General features: G+C 39.4%; 2 protein-coding genes across 12 annotated transcripts in view; one reads left to right on the forward strand and one right to left on the reverse strand.

Annotated features, from left to right (window-relative positions):
- Nucleotides 1-21,844, forward strand: part of dnm1a (dynamin 1a) — a 159,005-nt gene extending 137,161 nt beyond the window's left edge. For 3 of the 5 annotated variants that reach the window (XM_079608009.1, XM_079608011.1, XM_079608010.1), the window contains 3 exons: nt 4,815-5,056; nt 6,946-7,152; nt 15,986-16,173. In XM_079608009.1, the coding sequence (XP_079464135.1) occupies nt 4,815-5,056; nt 6,946-7,152; nt 15,986-16,052 (516 nt within the window). In that variant the 3' untranslated portion in view covers nt 16,053-16,173. Of the gene's footprint in view, nt 1-4,814; nt 5,057-6,945; nt 7,153-12,495; nt 12,533-15,985; nt 16,174-17,356; nt 17,405-19,621 lie in introns of those variants that run through there. The other 2 variants (XR_013796958.1, XR_013796959.1) reach the window with 2 other exon arrangements.
- A 1,654-nt stretch (nt 21,845-23,498) lies between these two features.
- Nucleotides 23,499-26,016, reverse strand: part of golga2 (golgin A2) — a 37,920-nt gene continuing 35,402 nt past the window's right edge. For all 7 annotated transcript variants that reach the window (XM_079607185.1, XM_079607184.1, XM_079607188.1 and 4 more), the window contains one exon: nt 23,499-25,188. In XM_079607185.1, the coding sequence (XP_079463311.1) occupies nt 24,926-25,188 (263 nt within the window). In that variant the 3' untranslated portion in view covers nt 23,499-24,925. The remainder of the gene's footprint in view (nt 25,189-26,016) is intronic.

Here is a 26,016-nt window from a genome sequence, read left to right on the forward strand (position 1 = left end):
CCTTTCTCGCCAACTTGGCTTACACAGGCATGTGAAAATGAAATGCTTTTGTTTCGTCTGATAAACAATTAAAAATTGAATCGTAACACAATTGTGCGCGTTATCCACACTGCATCGTCATAACAATACTGTCAATAATGGCGGCAAGCAATGTCTCCATGGAAACGGAGATCACCACTCCTGACAATTTGAGAAGCGATGTGTGGAAGGTGTTTGGATTTCAAATCATAAATGGGAAAAATTAAATCACAAATAAAGTCTGAATGAAATATCACTCCTCAACTTGCAACCTTACTGTGCGTTCACACCGGACGCGAATAGCGCGTCAAATTCACGCCTGCCGCGTCTAGTTATACACTTGACCACTTTTGTGTCCATTCGCGCCTGACGCGCTATTCGCGTCCGGTGTGAACGCACCATTAGGGCACATCTGACAACGCTACACCATGACAAGCTATAGGTGATCTGTCCAAGGAACCGCTGCTAAAACAGGCAAGAATGACTTATTTTCTTCTCTTTATCACGGGGCTTACCAGCTGTCTGCTGTCCTAGCCGCGCAACAATCACTGACAGAGATGTGAAACTCTGACACAACATCAGACAACTGATCAGTGGAAAAATGTCCATTCAAGTTGCCAAATTAAAGTCATTAATTTTGTTCCGCTGTTTTATTGTTAATAAAAAAACGCTATCACCCGTTTCTAAATGTTTATTGTAATGTTAGCTGTCCATCTAGTGGACAGAACGTGTAACAACAACCAAATGCTATAGTGGCATTGACGATCCATAAGCCTGTGTAATGTCGCAGACTCGCAAATATTAAAAATCTTGTATTTCGTGTGTGTGTGTGTGTGATGGGCAGGTTTAGGGGTTGGGGCAGTGTGCGTGTGTGTGTGTGTGTTGGGCAGGTTTAGGGATAGGGGCAGTGTGCGTGTGTGTGTGTGTTGGCCAGGTTTAGGGATAGGGGCAGTGTGCGTGTGTGTGTGTGTGTGTTGGGCAGGTTTAGGGATAGGGGCAGTGTGCGTGTGTGTGTGTGTGTGTGATGGGCAGGTTTAGGGATGGGGCAGTGTGCGTGTGTGTGTGTGTGTGATGGGCAGGTTTAGGGATGGGGCAGTGTGCGTGTGTGTGTGTGTGTGTGTGATGGGCAGGTTTAGGGGTTGGGGCAGTGTGTGTGTGTGCGTGTGATGGGCAGGTTTAGGGATAGGGGCAGTGTGCGTGTGTGTGTGATGGGCAGGTTTAGGGGTTGGGGCAGTGTGCGTGTGTGTGTGTGTTGGGCAGGTTTAGGGATGGGGCAGTGTGCGTGTGTGTGTGTGTTGGGCAGGTTTAGGGATAGGGGCAGTGTGCGTGTGTGTGTGATGGGCAGGTTTAGGGATGGGGCAGTGTGTGTGTGTGTGTGTGTGTGTGTGTGATGGGCAGGTTTAGGGATGGGGCAGTGTGCGTGTGTGTGTGCGCGCGTGTGTGTGATGTGCAGGTTTAGGGATGGGGCAGTGTGCGTGTGTGTGTGTGTGTGTGTGTGATGGGCAGGTTTAGGGATGGGGCAGTGTGCGTGTGTGTGTGTGTGTGTGATGGGCAGGTTTAGGGATGGGGCAGTGTGCGTGTGTGTGTGTGTGTGTGTGTGATGGGCAGGTTTAGGGATGGGGCAGTGTGTGTGTGTGTGTGATGGGCAGGTTTAGGGATGGGGCAGTGTGTGTGTGTGTGTGATGGGCAGGTTTAGGGATGGGGCAGTGTGTGTGTGTGTGTGTGTGATGGGCAGGTTTAGGGATGGGGCAGTGTGCGTGTGTGTGTGTGTGTTGGGCAGGTTTAGGGATAGGGGCAGTGTGCGTGTGTGTGCGTGTGATGGGCAGGTTTAGGGATAGGGGCAGTGTGTGTGTGTGTTGGGCAGGTTTAGGGATGGGGCAGTGTGTGTGTGTGTGTGTGTGTGTGTTGGGCAGGTATAGGGATAGGGGCAGTGTGCGTGTGTGTGTTGGGCAGGTTTAGGGATGGGGCAGTGTGTGTGTGTGTGTGTGTGTGTGTGTGTGTTGGGCAGGTATAGGGATAGGGGCAGTGTGTGTGTGTGTTGGGCAGGTATAGGGATAGGGGCAGTGTGTGTGTGTGTTGGGCAGGTTTAGGGATGGGGCAGTGTGTGTGTGTGTGTGTGTGTGTGTGTGTGTGTGTGTTGGGCAGGTATAGGGATAGGGGCAGTGTGCGTGTGTGTGTGTGTGTGTTGGGCAGGTTTAGGGATGGGGCAGTGTGTGTGTGTGTGTGTGTGTGTGTGTGTGTGTGTGTTGGGCAGGTATAGGGATAGGGGCAGTGTGTGTGTGTGTTGGGCAGGTATAGGGATAGGGGCAGTGTGTGTGTGTGTTGGGCAGGTTTAGGGATGGGGCAGTGTGTGTGTGTGTGTGTGTGTGTTGGGCAGGTATAGGGATAGGGGCAGTGTGCGTGTGTGTGTGTGTGTTGGGCAGGTTTAGGGATGGGGCAGTGTGTGTGTGTGTGTGTGTGTGTGTGTGTGTGTTGGGCAGGTATAGGGATGGGGCAGTGTGTGTGTGTGTGTGTGTGTGTGTGTGTTGGGCAGGTTTAGGGATGGGGCAGTGTGCGTGTGTGTGTGTGTGTGATGGGCAGGTTTAGGGATAGGGGCAGTGTGCGTGTGTGTGTGTGTGTGTGTGTGATGGGCAGGTTTAGGGATGGGGCAGTGTGCGTGTGTGTGTGTGTGTGATGGGCAGGTTTAGGGGTTGGGGCAGTGTGTGTGTGTGTGTGTGATGGGCAGGTTTAGGGATGGGGCAGTGTGCGTGTGTGTGTGTGTGTGTGTGATGGGCAGGTTTAGGGGTTGGGGCAGTGTGTGTGTGTGTGTGTGATGGGCAGGTTTAGGGGTTGGGGCAGTGTGTGTGTGTGCGTGTGATGGGCAGGTTTAGGGGTTGGGGCAGTGTGCGTGTGTGTGTGTGTTGGGCAGGTTTAGGGATGGGGCAGTGTGCGTGTGTGTGTGTTGGGCAGGTTTAGGGATAGGGGCAGTGTGCGTGTGTGTGTTATGGGCAGGTTTAGGGATGGGGCAGTGTGTGTGTGTGTGTGTGTGTGTGTGTGTGTGTGTGTGTGTGTGTGTGTGTGTGTGTGTGCGTGTGTGTGATGGGCAGGTTTAGGGATGGGGCAGTGTGTGTGTGTGTGTGTGTGTGTGTGTGTGTGATGGGCAGGTTTAGGGATGGGGCAGTGTACGTGTGTGTGTGTGTGTGTGCGCGCGTGTGTGTGATGTGCAGGTTTAGGGATGGGGCAGTGTGCGTGTGTGTGTGTGTGATGGGCAGGTTTAGGGATGGGGCAGTGTGTGTGTGTGTGATGGGCAGGTTTAGGGATGGGGCAGTGTGTGTGTGTGTGTGTGTGTGTGATGGGCAGGTTTAGGGATGGGGCAGTGTGCGTGTGTGTGTGTGTGTGTGTGTTGGGCAGGTTTAGGGATGGGGCAGTGTGCGTGTGTGTGTGTGTGTTAGGGCTGTTGGAACGAATTCCGAAATTCGAATATAATTCGAATATTTAAAAAATCAATACTATTCGAATGCTGAAGTTACTATTCGAATATTGCTTTTTTTATTTTTATTTTTATTTTTTTTTGTTATATGATATCTTGCCTTTCTCGCCAACTTGGCTTACACAGGCATGTGAAAATGAAATGCTTTTGTTTCGTCTGATAAACAATTAAAAATTGAATCGTAACACAATTGTGCGCGTTATCCACACTGCATCGTCATAACAATACTGTCAATAATGGCGGCAAGCAATGTCTCCATGGAAACGGAGATCACCACTCCTGACAATTTGAGAAGCGATGTGTGGAAGGTGTTTGGATTTCAAATCATAAATGGGAAAAATTAAATCACAAATAAAGTCTGAATGAAATATCACTCCTCAACTTGCAACCTTACTGTGCGTTCACACCGGACGCGAATAGCGCGTCAAATTCACGCCTGCCGCGTCTAGTTATACACTTGACCACTTTTGTGTCCATTCGCGCCTGACGCGCTATTCGCGTCCGGTGTGAACGCACCATTAGGGCACATCTGACAACGCTACACCATGACAAGCTATAGGTGATCTGTCCAAGGAACCGCTGCTAAAACAGGCAAGAATGACTTATTTTCTTCTCTTTATCACGGGGCTTACCAGCTGTCTGCTGTCCTAGCCGCGCAACAATCACTGACAGAGATGTGAAACTCTGACACAACATCAGACAACTGATCAGTGGAAAAATGTCCATTCAAGTTGCCAAATTAAAGTCATTAATTTTGTTCCGCTGTTTTATTGTTAATAAAAAAACGCTATCACCCGTTTCTAAATGTTTATTGTAATGTTAGCTGTCCCTCTAGTGGACAGAACGTGTAACAACAACCAAATGCTATAGTGGCATTGACGATCCATAAGCCTGTGTAATGTCGCAGACTCGCAAATATTAAAAATAGGATGAATTTGAGCATTTAATATTCGAATATTAAATAAAATAAGGAATGGAATTCGAATAGTATTATAGAGGAAGATTGACAGCCCTAGTGTGTGTGTGTGCGTGTGATGGGCAGGTTTAGGGATGGGGCAGTGTGCGTGTGTGTGTGTGTGTGCGCGTGTGTGTGATGGGCAGGTTTAGGGATAGGGGCAGTGTAAGGGGACAGAATATACAGTTTGTACAGTATAAAAACCATTAAGCCTATGGAATGTCCTCACAAATATAGCAAAACAAACGTGTGTGTGTGTGTGTGTGTGTCAGACGAATGAGTTCATCCACGCGGAGCTGGTTTACGGGGTTTAAAGCCTGAAACACGGCTCACACACTATACTAATAAAACACATTAATATCTCTGTCTCAGACGAAGGAGTTCATCAACGCGGAGCTGTTGGCGCAGCTGTACTCGTGCGGAGACCAGAACACACTGATGGAGGAGTCTGCGGATCAGGCGCAGCACCGGGACGAGATGCTCCGCATGTATCACGCTCTGAAGGAGGCGCTCCTCATCATCGGGGACATCAGCACCACCACCGTCACCACGGCCCTGCCTCCGCCCGTGGACGACTCCTGGCTGCAGGTGCAGCGCTCCGGCTCCGGGGGAAGGTGCGTTCGGGGAACACACACTAGGGGTGCACGATATTGACAAAATGTGATATTGCGATATCGTTAATGAATATGCGATATCGTTAATGAATATTGCGATCTCGATATTAATTTCGATATTTCAATTCCGATCGCTCAAACCACTTCTGGAGGTCTGGGCCGCATTCCAGACGAAACTTGACAGGTGTAAATGCATCTGGTTGTTGAAACCACATGTAAATTTTGCTCCAAACAAAAATGCTAAAAATGTAACGTGTGAGAGCGTGTTATAGGCTATATGTCGTGTTATAGCCAGATATGACGGCGCTACTGCAGCACGCATCACCGAAGCTGAGCATCGATTCATCAAGCCAACGTGCAAACTATCGCAAATCAAAGTGAAAGTAAGTCACAGACGCTTAACACACAATCATCTTCATTAAAAGTAGGGCTGGACAATAATTCAATATCAATATGTATCGCGATATATTTTTTTTTCAATAACGGTGATATGATTTTTAAACACATTTCTGATATTTCGATATACATTACAGGCATGGGCTACTTTTACGTTTTCATTTTTACTGCGTGATAAATATAAGCAGCACGGCACAACGGTTAATAGTCTCCAAATTGACCGTTCGCAAAGACCCGCCCCCTTTAGTTACTGTTGCTATGTCCAACAAGCTACGCCGCTCTCTCACGCGACACCATGTTCTCACGCAGTGAAAAATACATCGCGGAGCAGAGAGGACACTGACAATGTGTGCTTTTGTTGTTGCACACTTTTTTTTGGTTTGTTTTCTGCAGCAACTCGGAGCACTTTTCATATTCTATCCTGGCTGAAGCACTTTTTTCAATCTATAAGAATATAATCAACCCATGTTAGCCTATCTTAAAAGTTAAAGATATTAATAAGTTGAGTTATTAACTTATGTTTATTTGACAGTGATTTCACATTTCTTGTATGAAGGCTAAATACAAATAAAATATTAACAATTTATTTGTACCATTTTTATTTCTAAAATATGATATAGTTTTATAGGAGGAGGTTTCAGAGACTTGGCAAATACATTTTTTCAGAAGTTAGAAGGTACAGACATTAATTGTGGGCGTTCTTGGCAGTTTTTCCTGAGGCTTTTATATTGTTCATATCGATATCGGAATTATATCGAATCGACCGAAATTAAGAAATATATCGTGAATTCGTGATATAAATTTTGGCCATATCGTCCAGCCCTAATTACAAGTAAAGAAATGAAATGATCTTACGAGAGCTGTTGCCGCTCTCTCTTATTGCGGTCTTTGATTTTTAAATTTTAGCTGACGATCAATAAAATGCAGCTCATAACTGTTGCTTTCGGTGACGTGCACTCCATTAAATCTGCATATAGCGCGGGAACTGAAGATCGGATTTATATACGCAAAAACACATTTATGTGACCAGGTGTACATGGAGTCGCTTTGATAAATCAGAGCGCTATCCGATCTGAGAAACCACATGAAGCGGCCTGATGTTTATATACTTGTGCGCTGGTGTGTGTGTCGAGCCGTCAAGTGTGTGTGTGGGGACTGTGTGGTAGAGCGAGGGAGAAGTGAGAGAGTGAGAGCGATTAGCTTTGGAGCGAGTAGCGACTAGAGTCATATTGAGAGAAACAAAGTGTCTTCTTTCTGACCACTGTGGGAAATCTGTAGCATGAAAAGTTAACCCTCTCCTTGATTGCATGTTGTTTATGGCGAAGGAGAACCAGGACATGAGTGGGTGTGGTCTTCAGATTATGATGTGTTACGCTGTCTCCATTGCCTTCAGAATTCGAATATAATTAGAATTTTGCGAATATTTAAGACAGAAATTCTAATTTAGCTTTTAAGCCATTTTGACAGCCCTACTCTCAATATTTCTCCATAAGGTCTCCGGCCACCAGCCCGACCCCTCAGAGACGGGCTCCGCCGCCAGGACCCCCGGCACGCCCAGGTTCTCGTGGTTCGGCCCCGGTACCCCCCGCTGCCGGCGGACCCCCCGTCCCCACGCGCCCGGGAGCCTCTCCGGACCCGTTCGGTGGACCCCCGCCTCAGGTCCCGTCCCGGCCCAACCGCGCGCCGCCCGGCGTACCCAGGTGAGACGGTCCGACGGTAGAAGCTGCGGATGAAATCATGCATTTGTGCTGGAAAACAACAATAATGCGCTCAGATTTGAGGAGTGGGTGTTAAAGTCGCAGTGTGTAATTTCTGCAGCACTAGCGCCACCTAGTGGACATGCAATCTGTTTTACATTGGTTTCCAACCAATAGAAGATGACCAATTCCAGCTACGTCTACATGAATACAGATACATTTGAAAATGGCTTTTGTGTTTCAAAACACTCTCTATCCACACTGAAAAAACAGAAAATGCTAAAAAAAAAAAAATCATATTAGTGTTTATGAGTAAAATGTAATAAATAGGGATGAACATTTTGGCAGAGACCGATAACTCTTTACATTTAAAAGCCGATAACCGATAAATTAGCAGATAAATCTAAATCCTCATTTGCTAATTTGCATATTCATAGAACCGCATACTAAATGAGGAGTGACATTCAAGCTATTTTAAGGCATGACGATTTTATTTCCAAAGAAAAAACTTTTAAATGTGACCTTGGACCACAAATCCAGTCACAAGGGTCAATTTTTTTTAATTAAGATCTATAAATCATCTGAAAACTGAATAAATAATCTCTCCATTGATGTGTGGTTTGTTAGGATAGGACAATATTTGGTCGAGACACAACTATTGAAAATCTGGAATCTGAGGAGCAAAAAAATTTAAACATTGAGAAAATCTCCTTTAAAGTTGTGCATTTATGTTCACGATTGTGCTGCATTCACTCACAAAAATACATGTTTTATATATTTACGGTAGGACATTTACTAAATATCTTCATGGAACATGATCTTAATATCCTCATGATTTTTGGCATAAAAGAAAAATGGATAATTTTGACCCATACGATGTATAGTTGCTATTGCCACAGATATGTGACTGGTTTTGTGGTCCAGGGTCACATATATGTATTCTTAGTGATGAAAGATGAGTTTTAAGGGATGAAATGATTGACTACAGGGGGACTTTAACGATTAATCGTGCAGCTCTACTCACTACGTCTCCAAAAACCTCAATTTTCACATATATAAACGTAGAGAAAAGACGTTTTCACATGTATCCAGATTAGTAGACGTAACCTCTGTCTAATGTTGCAGAAATTACAACATTAACAAATGTACATGAAACATGATGCTCAGAAAAGACTAACCTTCTGCCGTCTAATTAAAAAATATTATTAAATATTATTTTGTATTATTTATCAGCCGCGGAATGTGAGATTCTAGCCGGTGGAATAAGATGGTGTGGGTGAGTTAGCCGTTCACCATACCAACGTTTAAACGATAAGCAGTCGCAGTCTCACCATCACTGAAATTCAACTCATTATTATTATTATTATTATGGTTATTAAAGTGCCATCAAATCATATTTAGATGTCCACAGTCTGCCGTCCTGCTTAACTCTTATTATCGTTCAAACGTTTGATGCACAATGTGTTCTCAGTAGGGCTGGGTGATATATATAATATATAATATGAAAAAATTCTGGGATTTTGACCTTTTTAATGTGCTTTCTTATTTCTCACTTTCTTTTGTTGTCTCGTAGTGTGTTCTGGAGCTGATAAGTTCAATTAATTTCCATGAATCGGTTCAGATTCAGTGAATGATTAGTGTGGATAGTGTTATATTATGAATACACTAGCATAGAAAAGTTTGTGGTCGGTAAGATTTTTAAAAAATGTTTTTGGAAGAAGTCTCTTCTGCTCACCAAACTGTATTTATTTGATCAGATACACTGCAAAAAACGTAATATTGTAAAATATTATCATTTAAAACGATGTTTTCTATGTGAATATATAGTATAATTTATTTAATTTAAGTGTAATTTATTGCTGTAAATGTTCAGCATCATTACTCCAGTCTTCAGTGTCACATGATCCTTCAGAAATCAGAATAATATGATGATCTGATGCTCAAGACACATTTATGATTATTATCAGTGTTGTGCTGCTTGATATTGTTGTGGAAACTGATTTTTTTATTTATTTCTAGGATTCTTGATGAATTGAAAGTTCAAAAGAACAGCATTTGAGATATGTTCTTATACTATAAATGTCTTTACTGTCACAAATTAATGTTTTTTATTTTTATTCTTACCGTCCCCAAACTTTTGAGGGGTAGTCTATATGCAAGTATGGATGACACATTTAAAAAAAAAAGTATTTTGTATATTACATCTTGCAAGTATTTTGAATCTTTCCTAAAATGGTTGTTTTGAAATGATATCATTAAAAGGCTTATAAATATCAGGCTTTACTATATCACCCAGCTCTAATATTCAGCATCTCATCTATGAATGTGTCACTGAATGGACGTCTCGCTCACATCAACACTCACACTCACACTCACACTCACACTCACACTCACACTCACACTCACACTCACACTCACACTCACACTCACACTCACACTCACACTCTCACTCTCACTCTCACTCTCACTCTCACTCTCACTCTCACTCTCACTCTCACTCTCACTCTCACTCTCACTCTCACTCTCACTCACACTCACACTCACACTCACACTCACACTCACACTCACACTCACACTCACACTCACACTCACACTCACACTCACACTCACACTCACACTCACACACTCACACACACACACACACACACACACACACACACACACACACACACACACACACACACACACACACACACACACACACACACACACACACACACACACACACACACACACACACACACACACACACACACACACACACACACACACACACACACACACACGCTTCACTAACCGTCCAGAGGAAAGGTCATCATGAGGGATGGTTCTGCTCTCTTTCTTCTGTTTGTTTTACTTTGTGTCCATTGCTGAACTTTTGTCTTCTGTTGCGTGTGATTTGAATCGTTCTAACACTGACGGCAGATGCTTGCTTCCTGACAGCAACACACACACACTCCCAGCAGTCACTCACTCACACACACCTTTCATTCGAACCCTAAATGTAATGCTGAAGTCCCTAAGAAATGATTTGCCACGCTGAACTGCACAACCTCTGACGCAAAAATCAGTTTTAAATATTTATTCACTGCAAAAAATGCTTTTCTAACTATTTTTTGTCTTGTCTCTAGTCCAAAATCTAAACATTCTTAAAATCAGATGCATTTAGTAGATGACAAGATATTATGTCTTGTTTTCTGGGGAAATAAATCAAAATGAAGAGAGTTGTTCCTTAAAAAAAAGCTTATGTGCCAATTAGGGATGGGACGATTACCGGTTTCACGATAAAATGTACTGACGGTTAGTATTATCGTTTAAAATTGAATTATCATTAAAACCGTGTTTGATTATCGCGATTTGAATAACTCGCTGTAAATCCTGTCCAGCCAGCAACAGTCTGACGCAGGCGCTGCGCGGGTGCGCGCAATGTTGTTGTTTTTTTTATTCGAGAAGGATTGGCGGATGGCAGCGACCGTGTTCAGGAGATTTTTCAGCCTTTTAAGAGGACCAAATCTGAGGTGTGGTCATATTTTGGCTTTTACAAAAGTCCTGAGGGAAACTTATCGAGGATGGTCACCCTGTCTGCAGGACAAAAAGTCGCTGCAATAGAAACACTTCAAATCTGCCGAGTCGTCTTGTGTGACCAGCACCCACTGTTGTATAGCGAACGCAAGGCAAGTTAACTTTGACTTCAATACTAAAAATACGTCTGTGAAATAATTGGGCACGAAATGTTATTTTGAGTTGAAATATTTTATCTCACTCACTTGAAATAAACATCAAGCTTCCGCGAAGAAAAGTTTGCAGCAAGTGGCTTTGAGCCAAGGACGAACGAACAAGTTAAATGAAGACTATTATTAAGAGTGACATTTATGGGATAATAATGTATAGATACATTGTACACCTACTACACCGATTCTTTTTTTTTTTTTTACCACATAATAACAGGGACATATTGAATTGAGATTAATGTTCTAAATCTTACCCGTTTATAAATCCATTTTGTACAGCGTAACGTTACAAAACAATCGTCCAGACAAGATGATCACAACAATATTATCAATCTCTGTAAACAATAAATCAACTCTGATTTCATTTTCAATACAAACAAAAACGGAGACGCAAGATGGCAAGTTGTATTTGAATAAAACTAGAGCGCGCGCCCGTTGTAATACATGGATGTGCGCTTATAATGTGTTGCTATGACGACGGTCATTATAAGAAAGGAAATGCCACAGAATAGAATCTGGCTTAAAAAAAGTGCATAGAGCTGCTTGTTTTATTTGTTGTTTGTTGATATTCAAATATAAAACTTGTTAAAATGTTGTCAGTGTGAGCATCAGTTCTTTTTGAACACTTTCATCTCGTTTTAACAAAACCGTGATAATATTGATAATCACGATAATTTTGTTCACTATAATCGTGATATGAAATTTTCATACCGTCCCATCCCTAATGCCAATGTGGTCAGAAAAATAATGTTAATTCAAACCAAGATTATTAATTTAAAAAAAATAAAACTTAATTTTTATTTATTTCCCCAAAACAAGACATATCTTATGGCATTTTACTAATCTATTAAATGCATCTTGATTTAAAGGTAGGGTAGGTCAGAATTGTCTAAAAAAACTTTTATTCAAATTTGTTTAAACTGTCTTTATATACCAATACATAATTAAAATGCAAGTACTCTGAAATAGAGAGTATAAAAAACTGAGTGACTCTAGTGTATTTAATCTTCAATAAACACAGCTCATTAATTCCATTCACTCCCGCCTAAACACGGGTGCGCGACTGCGCGCACGTGGGCGGAGCCAGTAATAGTGGCGGTAGTCATGGCGACAGAGAGTGACAGTCGCGCAAGCCAATCACTTGTTTCGTCCCGGTAGGAATTAATGAGCTGTGTTTATTGAAGATTAAATACACTAGAGTCACTCAATTTTTATACTCTCTTTTTCAAAGTACTTGCATTTTAATTATGTATTGGTATATAAAGACAGTTTAAGCCAATTTGAAAAAAAGTTCTTTAGACAATTCTTACCTACCCTACCTTTAAGAATGTTTAGATATTTGGACTGGAAACAAGACAAAAATACTGAGTAATAAAAGCATTTTTTGCAATGTGACTTTTTTCTGACGCATTAAAACTCATGATTGGCTAAGTAACGAGTAAACGAGAGGTTGTGGACGTCAGTCTCTGGTTAGCTTGGATTGGAGAAGTGTTCATGTGTGTGTGTCTCCTCCATGTTAACTGTGTGTGTGTGTGTGTGTGTTGCACATCCTTCTCTTCCTCCTCCCCATCGCTCTGGCTCAATCCCTACTGCTGATATTGATTATTTTTCACAGAATTACAATCAGTGACCAATGAGGACTAACGCTTCCGGTACGTCTGTGGTTCTCTCGCCATTCCCCATTCCTTCTGCATGGCCGACTGTCTCCGAGACCCTTCCACACACACACAACAAACACACACACACTAGCTACTAAAGAAGCACTCAGACAGCCAGTGTTTGTGATTGACAACCGTTAGGATACACGAAAATCTTCATAAGAATGTTCAAAAATATTATAAATAATACAAATATTTTATGTAATATAGCAGCTGTTTGTGAATGTAAAAGATCTGCAAAGTTTTAAAGATCAAAGCGCACGACAAATAAAGTTATCGTCTCCTAAAAGAAAGAATCAATTCCGAACTTCTGAAATGACTAACGAATTTGCATAATTCCAGCCTGTGCTCTTGATTGGCTGAACAGCATCTCTTTGCTCCGCCCTCAAACACAGTAGTTGAGTATCTGAGACTGGAAGAGTTTGGTTGCAAGCAGTCGACCAATCACAACAGACTGAGCCGTCTGACCAATCAGAGCAGAGCAGCTCTCAGGAAGGCGGAGTTTAGAGAAACTGAATCTTCAAACGAACCGTTTTGAGGCTCTTTTGAGAAATGAGGCGATGTGCACTGTTTATTATGAGAAAATTAAAGTGGTTTTGACCTTTGATTCATGTAAATCTATTGTAAAATACTAAATTAGAACCTTTAAATTAGCATAATAGGGGCACTTTAAAAATATATTTTTCAATTTTGTTAATCTGTTAATTATTTAAGTGAAATATTTTTTGTGTAGTCCTATTTATTTTATTCCTTTTCTCGGTTCACTTCAGATGCGTGATGTGTGAGAATCCTCTCGTTCGGTTGTTTATGCGGTTATATTTGCATATATAAAGCTAAAGATGGCTCACAGACACGCATCTATTCTAATTTAATTTAATTTTAATTTGACGGTTAATGATCGACTGAGCTTCGGTTGCCAGTCAGGAAAATAATCTAAATGAAGAAAATGCTCTCATCACAATCCTCCACCAGATTTATATGCTGCACGATAACTTAAAAACGTGCGTCCATATTGATAAAAAGTTTTGCGTTGTACGTTTTCTATCGTACATTAGTTTCATAAATGAGGCCCATTGTGTTTTAGTTTACAACCGAACATTGGTTTCACTTTAGAGAACATGTGCGTATCCCTTGTAGTAATATCATGTATTATTTGTAGCTATAGCGTTATGTTAAGGTTAAGGACATTCTTAAGAAGTATTTTTGGGAATACCAAATGTTTAAGAATCTGTTTTGTGAATCCGGCCCTGTATAGACAGGAGCAGATGCAATCAAGTCTGTATGGACATGTTACCCAAAGTCAAGCTCTTTAGAGACTTTGCCCTGCGTATAAACACGTGCTACAGCTTTTCTGCAGATCATAAGCACATGCTCTTCTTGTCTTGTTCTCTGGGAAGGACAGACGGACAGAATCTCTGAGAAATACCCTCAGGATACGAGATGTCAGACGGAAACTCATCCTTCCCTCACGGGTCAAAATGACCCGAAGCCCTAAAATTATACTTTTTTTCTTTCTTTTTTTGTCCAAAAAGCTTATTTTATTTCATTTTGAAAAAAAAATTTGTATACAATTTTTTGGGGAGATTTTAAAAAAATGCATTTACCTTTAAATTACTCGATTTGATCAATAAATAATAATAAATAAATAGTCATTTAAGCACATATTCCTCACATTCTTTCAACGTAAATTCAAAATAACTCACAATTTCATTCATAACCCTTTTAATTCAGCTCAAAATATCTTACATTGTGTGTCTTTGCCGACCTCTGGTGCAAAAATAATAATATAAGATGATATTTCATGACTCTAGATGGCCTTATATCTCTATATGAGCTGTTCCGCTGGGTCCTAAAGCCAGTTTCTCTTCAGTGTGCATCCAGATACACGTCAGACATTATAAAATAATTTTTTGGGGTAAAGTTTTAGCATTTCTATTTTGAATTTTGAGCATTTTTAGGTTTTTCTATGTGAACTGAAGCATTCCTCGCATCCCATTAATTCCTAAGGGAGTCAAATTGACCCGCGTTTTTACTTTTTTTAAATTTAAACTCAATGAGTTTCGGGTCAAAATGACCCGAGGGAAGGATGAGGGTTGAACAGAATTACAGTATTTTAACAGCATATCATGCATTTTTAAATTACTAAGTGTGAAAGCATTTCCAATAGCCAATCAAATGCTTGTCCAGCTTTGACGTATGCATCTCGTATGCCGATTGGTGATTTAGCCTCAGAACAGATTCTGTAATGTGCAAACGCCACGTGTGTGCATCCGTTTTATTTGATTTAATCAAGATCTGCAAAGCCTTTCCTCCTGCAGCCCCTCTGCACTCATTTTATTTTGATTTTACCATCATTTATGATCCTCTTAGTAAAAAAGCATCCACTCAAACGCTACACATGTGACCTTTAGGGTGAAACTGAACATTGGGGTCAAAGGTGAAGTGTCAGGTGTCCATGTTGTTTGTCTCTTCATGGCATTTCACTCTGTCATGATCGCTGAATGCTGTGACATGTTTTAAAACTTGATCCTGGATGTTTTAAAACAATGTTCTTGACTGAATAACTTGAGTAGGGATTAATTTAGACAAATAAATATGTCTGCTTGAAAGAATGAAGAATGTTGTATGCAAGTTGTTATAAAGAATGCACATATCATTAGTTAAAAATAAATATTTATTGTTTTGATTTCATTTTAAGATAAATTAAAACGTTATACGTCACAGAAGTTAAATCTGTGCCCGTATTGCATGTCCAAACCTTAATACCATTCATGTTAACAGATTAATAGATGTTTTCTCCAGGAGTATATCATACGTTTGGACATTTTAGAGAAATGCTTAATTAATGCTTTACAATTTAACTAAACCCATTCGATTTTAGTCGACTAAAACAAATCAGATGACTAAAATATGACTAAAAAAATGACTAAAATTAAAATGGCATTTTAGTCAAAAGACTAGGACTAAAACTAAATCAATATTTGCTGTCAAAATTAACACTGATACACACACACACACATATATATATATATATACACACATACACACACACTGTATAACTATTATTATTAAATAAATTAAAAATTTCTGTTTAATGCAAAAAATGCTATTTAGCTTTTATAAAAAATAAAGAACATTAAAATGTATTTAATAAACTATTACTAAATATTTATTACTAGAGATATCTGATTCAAAACCATGAGAATAAATATCCTGAATGATTGATGATGCGCTCAATAATTTTTTATTGTATTAACTATTACTCTAACGAACTCTAATAAAATAAAAATGTTCAATATCTCAGTGCAAAATATTTTTGCTTTCTCATGTGAACCAAATTTAACTTTGACAGTGTCACCAACTGAATGTTTTCTGTGTGTGTGCGTGTGTGTGTGTGTGTGTGTGTGTTAGTTACTCATCCATCTTCTCTCTGTGTTCCCATGGCAGCCGACGACCCCCGGCATCACCTACACGACCCAACCGACCCACAGACAACTCCCTCTTTGACTATTAGCCCCTCCCATTCCCGTGACCGACAGCGAGGACACGCCCACCCAGCCAGAACTCCTCCCCTTCCTGCTCCTCATCACACACACTAATACACACAGTTCACTTGGACTGCACAACTCTTCAACCCTCTGTCACAAGTTTAAGTTTTCATTTTGTGGTCACAGATCTCAAACTCGTTATATATGTTCGTTAGGACAGGGGTTTCAGTCTTTTAGACGCAAGGGCCTCCAAATATGATCATCATGGTGCGAAATTGTCCTAAAATTTAAAAGGCAGCTATATATTTTCATGTATAAAGACCAAATTTATACCGTGTATAATTTATTGTATGTAATTTATAAGGTATGTATTATTTATTTATTTATTAAATAAATTTATTTATTTAGTTTAATTATATTTCTTATTTATTTAACATATTTTACACTCGTTTAAAAACCCTTGAGCGGGTGTAATTCTTCTAATTACATCTTCACTAATATAATTAGGTTACTTTACTAATTACTTTATAAATAACATATCAACCTCGACCAGTACGTATTTAAACAGACATGAAAACAGCTATTAATTCTTTCATATAAATCATATAAAATTGCTAAATTATTCTTGAACTGACCATATTTAAAGGGACAAGGTTATATTAAAAACTTTTAACGTCGGATTAAATTAAATTGTTAAATGTTAAATCCACTGTTTTATATAGAATTGTTCTAGTTAAAACAGTTTTTAATGCAATTACATTAGAAAGTAACTGGAATTAAATTACAGAAAAACTGAGAGTACCGTAATCCATTTATTACTTTACTTTTTCAAACGCAATGTATTTATTACTGCATTCGGCTACAGTTTTACCATGCTTATCGAGACCTGCGGATAATGTACAACATTCAAACCAAAATTCAGAAAAGAAAAATATTGGCATTTTTTGGGCAGAAGTTTATAAACTCCTGTTTAGGAAAATCCGGATCTAGAACACAATGTTTTTATGAACTGACAGATGGTTGATGAGTTTTGGATCACGGTTCATGATATTCACCATATATGGCTCCTAGGAGATGTTATATGAAGGGTTTGATGAATGCATTTCTCTTTATGTTCTGCCATCTTTAAGCTTCTTTTGGTTTTCTGCCCGCCCCGGTTCGCAGACGCTTGATTTCCCACTGTATATACGAGATGCATTATCTCTCCAAAGTGTGTTCTGGAGTCTCATGATAACTGCATCTTCTGGAATGTGCTCGTGTGCATTTGTATTTCTGTACATTACTTTTGGCTTTTGTTTTGTTTTTGTTCCGTATGTGTGTCGGGCTGCAGTGGTCCCTGAGCTCACGGGCCAGAAGACGACACCAAACTCCCCGAAGGGTAATAAACTTTCCCACAGTTCCACAGTCTTTCCCTGTCTGCATCATGAGCTGCTCATAGATGAGAAAACTGTTAGAAAATTTGTTTAAATGTTGAACTTTAAAACAAACATTAAGTCACTAAGTTTTGTAACACTTTATAATAACTTGCTTTAATATGAAGTCATAATTTCCATAGTAGTTCACATACATTTCAGTATAAAACACAAAAATATGGTGGCCATAAAGTACCAGATCTGGGAAAATGTCTGAATGTCATTACATTTGTGTAACACTATTTTACAGGATCCAAATGCAGTGTAAAGTTTATTAACAAAATAACAGAAGTAAATACAGGCAGATAACCAAAGAATCGAGGAAAAAAACAAGATAATAAAACAACTAAAACAAACGTCCACGAAAACCACCAGACAAAAAAAAAAAAAAGAAGAAACGCATGCGATTATACACTAACAAAGAACAGGTGCGAGTGATTTGCTATAGAGACAAACTAGAGTAACCATAGAGACAAAAAGAAATTGAAAAAACAGGAACAATAAGAACAAAACTTCATTATACTTCTAAAACACAAGAAAGCGAAACACCAGACTGGAATCATGACAATAAGATAGTGACAGAGTTTTTCACAAGGGTATTTATGAGGGAACGAATTAACTTAAAACTATATGCAACAAACCTAGTGTTCATATGTAATATATTACATATATTCTAAATTATTATATATGATGTGGATGTATAATTTATGTATTGTTACTTTCATAGTGAATATATTCATAGTGCTTATTTTGTGTGTGTGGGTTTTTTTTTTTGTGGGGTTTTTTCTCTCTCTCTCGCAAGTTAAACCATGCCAATTAGAGACAATTAACAATTTTTTTTTTTAAATTCAATTATACACACGTCCTTGTCATTAAAACGAAATCTAAATGATCAAATTGACCCGAGATCAGTTAGTACACCGTATTAGTTAGCCTATTATTTTAAGCAAGATATTGCCCGATATAGACTAACGTTAAACGCCGAGCCGTCAAACAAGTACAAGAAGAGAGCCTAGGCTACTATAATCATTCAACACGTCGTAAATAGTGATGTTATTTACTGCACGGCGGCAGATAATAAACCAAAAGTCTTACCTATTGTCGATATCATACAACAGTGGGATGCTGAAGCTCCAAGATTTTTCCTCATTATTTGACAGTTAACTGTTAGTCTTAAGTTAAAAACACAATCTTGTGTGGTCACCATCGTGGGTTCCATTAAAAAAAATTCAGAACAGAAGTCTGATTTTCAACATAAAAGTAAAACAAAAGTCCTCTGAGGTGATTTTACCAGACAACCCGTTTGGCGCCAATTTCCTATTTGAATTATTAACGCGGAGTGATACGAGACGTGGGAAGTAGTACCAGTAAAGCGGTTTAACGGACCAGCGTTTGGATAATAACACAGCACATTTGTCAATATTTAGTCTTGTTGTAGGTTACAGTTAAAATTGTAATGGAATAATAAAAGAACACCTGATGAGCGCTAATTATGTGGGCATATTTGACTAATTGCGTGATTGAGGAATCCGAATGAAGTATTTAGAAAGTACAGTGTGAAATTCTAAAACAATAGTTCTAGCTTTGATCACGAAGACATAAGATCATGCTGATAATTCGGAAGAAAAATAGTGTAAAAATAATTAAATAAAACAATAATGATTGATTGAATGAGACATAGCGCTTTCATATAGCCTGTACACCAAAAACGCTTTACAATCATATTTTAGGGAATCTCTCCTGAACCAATAATAAATTATTTATTAATGTTATGTATTTATTATTTAATAACGAAAAATATTAATTCTGAGCACTGCTATAGCTTGCCAATCATATTTTAATACATTTCAGTCAGGCCAGGCGACCATAAAATCATATTTTTGAAAACATCCTGCTGCTTTTGATTGATTGATTGAATTTTTTAATGACATTTAGACATTTTTAAGTGAAGAAATACGTTGTGTGGCCACTATATGACATTTTTACCTGATTATAAATAATCACCCCCCATTGATATTCAAATGTTTGTTAAGAATGAAAGTTATATTGTGAACAGTACGTCTCCTGACAGTGATGAGGGAACGTGGGGTTTGTCTTCTCAGCGTGTGGACTCTGGACACTTTCAGGGTTTATTTGTCTCAATTCTAACTGTGTTTTTCCCCTTTTCTGCTTTCATGGCTCAGCCGGTCAAACACGAGCAGCCCCGGCGGTCCCCTTCTCTCCACGTGACCCTTAAAACACTCTTCTGTCCTGCTTTCTTCTTCTCGGTTCCCCCCTCACATTGAGTAAAGCACCCCCAGACCCGCCAGCAACACGAGCAAACACAACACGACGAGATGTTTCCTGAATCCTCGGCTCATCGTCCAAGCGTTTGAGAAACGACTTCATCTCTTCGGTTACATCTTCTAGAAACTAGAGGCCTTCCCTGGAACAGACCCTTCCTCACAGTATTCAAAAGCCATTTATTCCTACACTGCAAAAAAAAAAAAAAAATCTGTATTTTTGTCTCATTTTCAAGTAAAAAGAGTTTTTTTGCAGTGTAAACGTTGTTGTGCCGACGTAAAGCTTTCAGGTACGAGGACGTGTGTTCACCCTTCATGATCATGCACAGAAATCATTTCGCTTAGTTAAATCTGAACTTTTTAGTGGGGCTGGATTGAATTTGAGAGTGCAATATAATCGGTATACATGCATGTCATTAAAAACATAATAGTGCAGTTTTAGGGTGAACAGACGCTTAAAACCTGTTTCATTTATTTCACAAAGAAGTCAGTGTCTCTTTAACATCTGTCATGTCGGGAAGGTTTTCCACACACAGACTGTACTTAAACACTTTATATACTTGCTGTGCAGTGTATACTGCATACTATTTTCAATAATCAGCATGTGAAAGTGCACTATTCAATGCTAAACAGTAGTAGGCAACAATGTAGTTACGTCATTTGGAGCATCTATTGCGTATAGTGTGCATACTACATACTGCAGAAATATAACTAGTACACTCTAAAGAATGCTGGGTTTTTTTTTTTACATTTCACAGCATCGTATGTGGGTTGTTTTAACCCAATTTTGGGTCAAATATGGACAAACCCAATTTTGGGTCAAATATGGACAAACCCAGCCATTGGGTTACATTTTTAAATTGCATTTTTGATCCAACGTTTGGGTTTGTCCATATTTGACCCAAAATTGGGTTAAAACAACCCACATACGGTGCTGTAAAATGCACATGTCAACATGTATCTACACATGCATGTGGCAGAGAGTTGATCTCATTGCACTGTGTTGTTTTAACCCAATTTTGGGTCACATATGGACAAACCCAGCCGTTGGGTTAAATTTTTTAATTACATTTTTACCCAACGTTTGGGGATTGTCCATATTTGACCCAAAATTGGGTTAAAACAACCCACATACGGTGCTGTTTAATTGTTTATATGCACATGTCAACATGTATCTACACATGCATGTGGCAGAGAGTTGATCTCATTGCACGGTGTTGTTTCAACCCAATTTTGGGTCAAATATGGACAAACCCAGCCGTTGGGTTACATTTTTAAATGACATTTTTAACCCAACGTTTGGGTTTGTCCATATTTGACCCAAAATTGGGTTGAAACAACCCAGCATTTTTTAGAGTGTGGCTAATTTTATATTATTATTTACATTTTATGGCATGAAAAACATTAAAAGCACTTTTTTTTCCTTCTGTGTGTGGACAAACTTTCCCAAAATATGTGTTGTGCATTGATTTATTTCAAGTCTGTAATTTAGTGTTCATTATGAAAGCAAAAATGAAGTCAAATTTCGCAGGTCTATGCATAGAAATCATTATAGTTTGTTTGGTTGAAAATATGAGCGCAACCTTCCACACCACCAGTGGACTGTATTTCGTAATTCTGTGGTTTGCTGTAATAATATTAATATTAATATTAATGAAACCCCTGTTGCTAATAGTTGATGCTGTGTGGCATGACCAGACTATCGGTTTCTGTCTTGAACATTCACTCCAAACCTTCCCAGAATCCACTCCGAGTCTTAGTAAAACCCACTTATGAGAAAACAATTACTGTTATTTAAGAGTTCAAGTGTTCGTCATGGGCATACTGATGTATCTCACGTGTGTCGCGTATCTTTGTGGTGCATTTATGCAAATTGTGACTAGTGTAGTCCACGTGTATGATGATTATTGAATATTAAATTATTATGGTTAAGTGATTTCTTTAAATTAAGCTTATTATCATGTGAAAAGTGAGAGTCTAGAGGAATAAACCGGGCCTCCTTCTGTGTTTGGGCAGAAAGGTGTAACTATACTGAGCGGGTAACGTGTGTGTGAATGAATGGAAGTGTGTAACGTGTGCTCAAACCAGTGTGTCTGGCTGTCACTATTAAAGTTAAGTGTAACAAAACCTTGCGTTTGTGTTGTTGTTCTTGTCGTCAGACGGTCTAAACTCTTAAAAATAATGATAATTTGTTTTAGCATATCGATATGCCACAAAATCCTGTTTTTATATTTCTATGGACGCCCATTTTGGCCACATAAGAAAAAAAATACTTTGCTAAATCATAATTATGACGAAGTGTCAGTTAACAAAAAGTCATAATTATGAGATAAAAAGGCATAATCACATGAAGTTGATAAAGAGATCTCAAAATGTGAGTCATAATTTAGAGATAAAAAGTAAAAATTATGGCATAAATCTTACGACTACATCATTTTGGCTTTGATTTACCAAAGCATGATCTTTTTATTTATTTATTTCACAACAGGCATATTTTCGACAGAGTGCAACAGTCGGGTTTGTTCTGTGTTTAACAGCAGAATTCATGTTGAAAAACTACATTACCCATGATGCAGTGCAAAACATTTCACCAATCATTGGCCAAATGATCTCATAAGCTCCGCCCACTCCCATGAATCACTGCGAAAGAGATGATCTCTTCGCTATGTTTATATATAGGCCTATATACAGTGTTGGGGAAAGTTACTTTTAAAAGGAATGCATTACAATATTGCGTTACTCCCTTAAAAAGTAACTAATTGCATTACTTAGTTACTTTTTTAGAAAAGTAATGCGTTACGTTACTTTTTCCCCACCTGGGCTGGGCTTGTTTTTATAACACAAAAGTTATATTTTTGGGCAAATGTAAAGACACTTTCACACCAAAAGTGAAATAATAATCCTCAGACTGAAGGACATGTGTACAGTAGAGGAAAGCACACCAGCAAACCTTTCTATCGTCATTTCTGCTTATTTAACTGAATCATTGAAGGTCAGAAGCAAGTACATTGGTCAATAAAGTGAGATTAAATGCAAAAAAATTGTTTTATTTAACATATTTAGTTATTGGAGGTTTGCATAGTATTCTGATTCTGCATTTCACTGATTTTATTCATTTTGAGGAATATTTTTTTGTGCAAGTGCAAGTTAAAGGTAGGGTAGGTCAGAATTGTCTAAAAAAAACTTTTATTAAAATTTGTTTAAACTGTCTTTATATGTCCCAGTAGGAATTAATGAGCTGTGTTTTTGGAAGATTAAATACACTATAGTCACAATTTTTATACTCTCTCTTTCAAAGTACTTACATTTTAATTATGTATTGGTATATAAAGACAGTTTAAGCCAATTTGAAAAAAAGTGATTTAGACAATTCTGACCTACCCTACCTTTAATGCTCCTTTAAATGCAAACATTTAGTCTAGGACTACAATAAACATAATGTTCACATTCACACACACACACACACACACACACACCTCTGCACTTTGATTTGTCTCAACATGAGGACAGGAGAGCTGTCAGTCAATAAATGGGAAAACAAAAAGTACTTATTTGAAAAAGTAACTCAGATATTTTGTTGACTTGACTTGAAATATCTCACTTTGCATGTAATGAGTCTATATAATATATTAGTTTCACCTTATAAGTTGAATTACTGAAATAAATGAACGTTTGCACCATATTAATTTTTTCCCCGTTTCACCGGTAATGTCACTATATTGCTCGAAATAAAATAGAATGTAAATTCCCGCATCATTAAGTTCAGACACAGGTTTGTTCTGCTCAATCAGGTTTATTTAGGAGGAAAATCACCACATGAAACATCTCATTATTCCTTCATCGTGTTCCACGGGCGTAATTAAAACAGATTAGTGTGTAATTCATCATTATCCCAAATAAATATAATTCTCCTTTAGTTCAGCTGTCGTACGAAACCACACAAACTTCCCACAAGCCTCCTCTTCTCTTCTCTTCTCAGGCAAACGCAAGCATCACTTCTTCCATGAATATACAGTATGATACACAGTTACACTATTTACACATCTGTCACATCAACAAGATAATCAGCTTGATCTGAAGATATCGGATTAAAGCCCACGCCCCAAAAATAATCACTGTAAAATATATTCATACACGCAGAAATAAATGCATAAAGCTCGACAGATGTGGCCAATAAAAGTGCTTCAAGGGTCCGGTACTTCAGACCAAACACAGTATTCAGATGTGAACACGCTTTCCAGTTACAAGCTCACATTCAGTGAATATAGGATATGCTAACACTTTCTATGAAGCATGTGTGTAAATATACATTCTACTTAATAACGTGTGGAGTGTTTTTGTAAATACCTGTACGCAGAGTGTGATATGCATATACTTCCAAAGAGATTAATGCATTTAAAACTCTTTAAAGGTGTAGCCGTGAACGAAACGTGTTGAACTGCATTGCAATTATGTACAAAAACACAAGTTGCGTAAGAACGGCTTCGTAGAAAGTGTTATCAAATCCATCTGACAAACAAACACCCATGATGCTCTTGAAAGTGTCTGAGTGTGGAGGATGTTGTTTAGAGATTAAGCAGGAGGAATTATTCATATAATTTCTGTACAGCTCTCGTTGAATCATTCACTCGACGTCAAACGAGCGACTGTGAACTCTCAGCCGACGGCGTCATAGAGTTCGATCTCCAACATCTGGACGCGTCGACATCACGCAGTCTGGGGAAAACACAAGGTGCTCGTGTGTTTGTGAGGGGAAAAAATATGATTACATCTTTCAACAAATCCCAAAAATGGCCAAAGAGAAGCAAAAACAACTGTTTTCAACTCGTACTGTACCGAATCTGATCCATTACCTTCTCAATACGCTCTGCCCTACATGCGAACTAACACTTCATAACCCTATTCTTTCAGAAAACACATCTTCCTAGTCCACACCTGCTCTAATCATATCACTTAATATTAGGTGTATGAGATTATTATGTAACGAGTTCACAGATTTGAGTCTTCACTGATTGGTCAGCTGTGTTTGATAAAGTGAACTAATCGCACAGATTGATCAGGGACACGAGAGCAGCGAGAGATGATGTTCTTATGGATTAACTGGTTTACACACAAACCAAAATGGAGAGTTTCAGAATCAAGATTTCTCTAGAAACCAGAGAAACAAACGAGTCCCTATCGCCGAGCAGGAAAACGGGTTCAGACTCAGACCACCAGGATCTTGACCTCGTCGTGTTCGTCGGGCCGGTAGAAGAACGGGATGCAGGGGTTCTCTCCCAGGAATGGAGCCGGTCTGGCCTGAGGATTCTGGATCTCCTGCAGGAGCTGCATGATCTGACGGGCCGTCCCGTCCTCTCTGGGTCTCAGGGACGGGTCCACTGGGGGTGCGGGTCTCTCTGAGCTCTCGGGGTCTGTGCTGGACTGGGCCGATGAAGACGCGTCCACCGCCGTGCTCATGTCCAGAACCGCTGCGGGAACACGAGGATTTTAGGATTAAACTCACACAGAACTCAGACAAATAAATAATGTGTGACCCTGGACCACAAAACCAAACCAAGGCAAGGCAAGTTTATTTATATAGCACATTTCATACACAGTGGTAATTCAAAGTGCTTTACATAGATGAAATTAAAATAATCAAAATAAATAAAACAGTTTAGAATAAAAAAATCAAATAAAATTCAGTAAATGCAAAGCTAAACAGAAGTGTTTTGAGTCTGGATTTGAATGTGACTACATTAGGAGCACACCTGATCTCTTCTGGAAGCTGGTTCCAGCATAATAGCTAAAAGCGGACTCGCCGTGCTTAGAGTGAACCCTTGGTATTTCTAGCTGATGTGATCCTAATGATCTGAGGGATCTGTTGGGTTTATATTCAGTGAGCATATCTGCAATGTATCGAGGTCCTAGGCCAGGGGTGCCCAATCCTGCTCCTGGCGATCGACTGTCCTGAACAGTTCATCTCCAACCCTAATCAAACACACCTGAAGCAACCAATTAAGGTCTTCAGAGCGCGACCGCATAGATTTCAACGGAGAAAAGTGAAGCCCATTTGAAGCACTCACTTCCTGATCGCCAGGCGTACTGCGCAGGCTCAAACTGAGCTTGACGACGTAGATGTGACGTGGGTCTTCTAGTAGCTGTGCCGAGTAAAATCTGAATCATTCCCTTCCGAATCTCGCAGAGACGGAGAGCGTGATTATTAGTTGTCAATGAGCTAGCAGCGGGAGCAACTTTATGAATCTCTATGGGCTTCTCCCTTGACTTTATCGGACTTAATGCCTCCACGTCCCCCG

This window comes from Phoxinus phoxinus (assembly GCF_949152265.1).
Source record: "Phoxinus phoxinus genome assembly, chromosome: 3".
In the NCBI taxonomy this organism is placed as follows: Eukaryota; Metazoa; Chordata; class Actinopteri; order Cypriniformes; family Leuciscidae; genus Phoxinus; species Phoxinus phoxinus.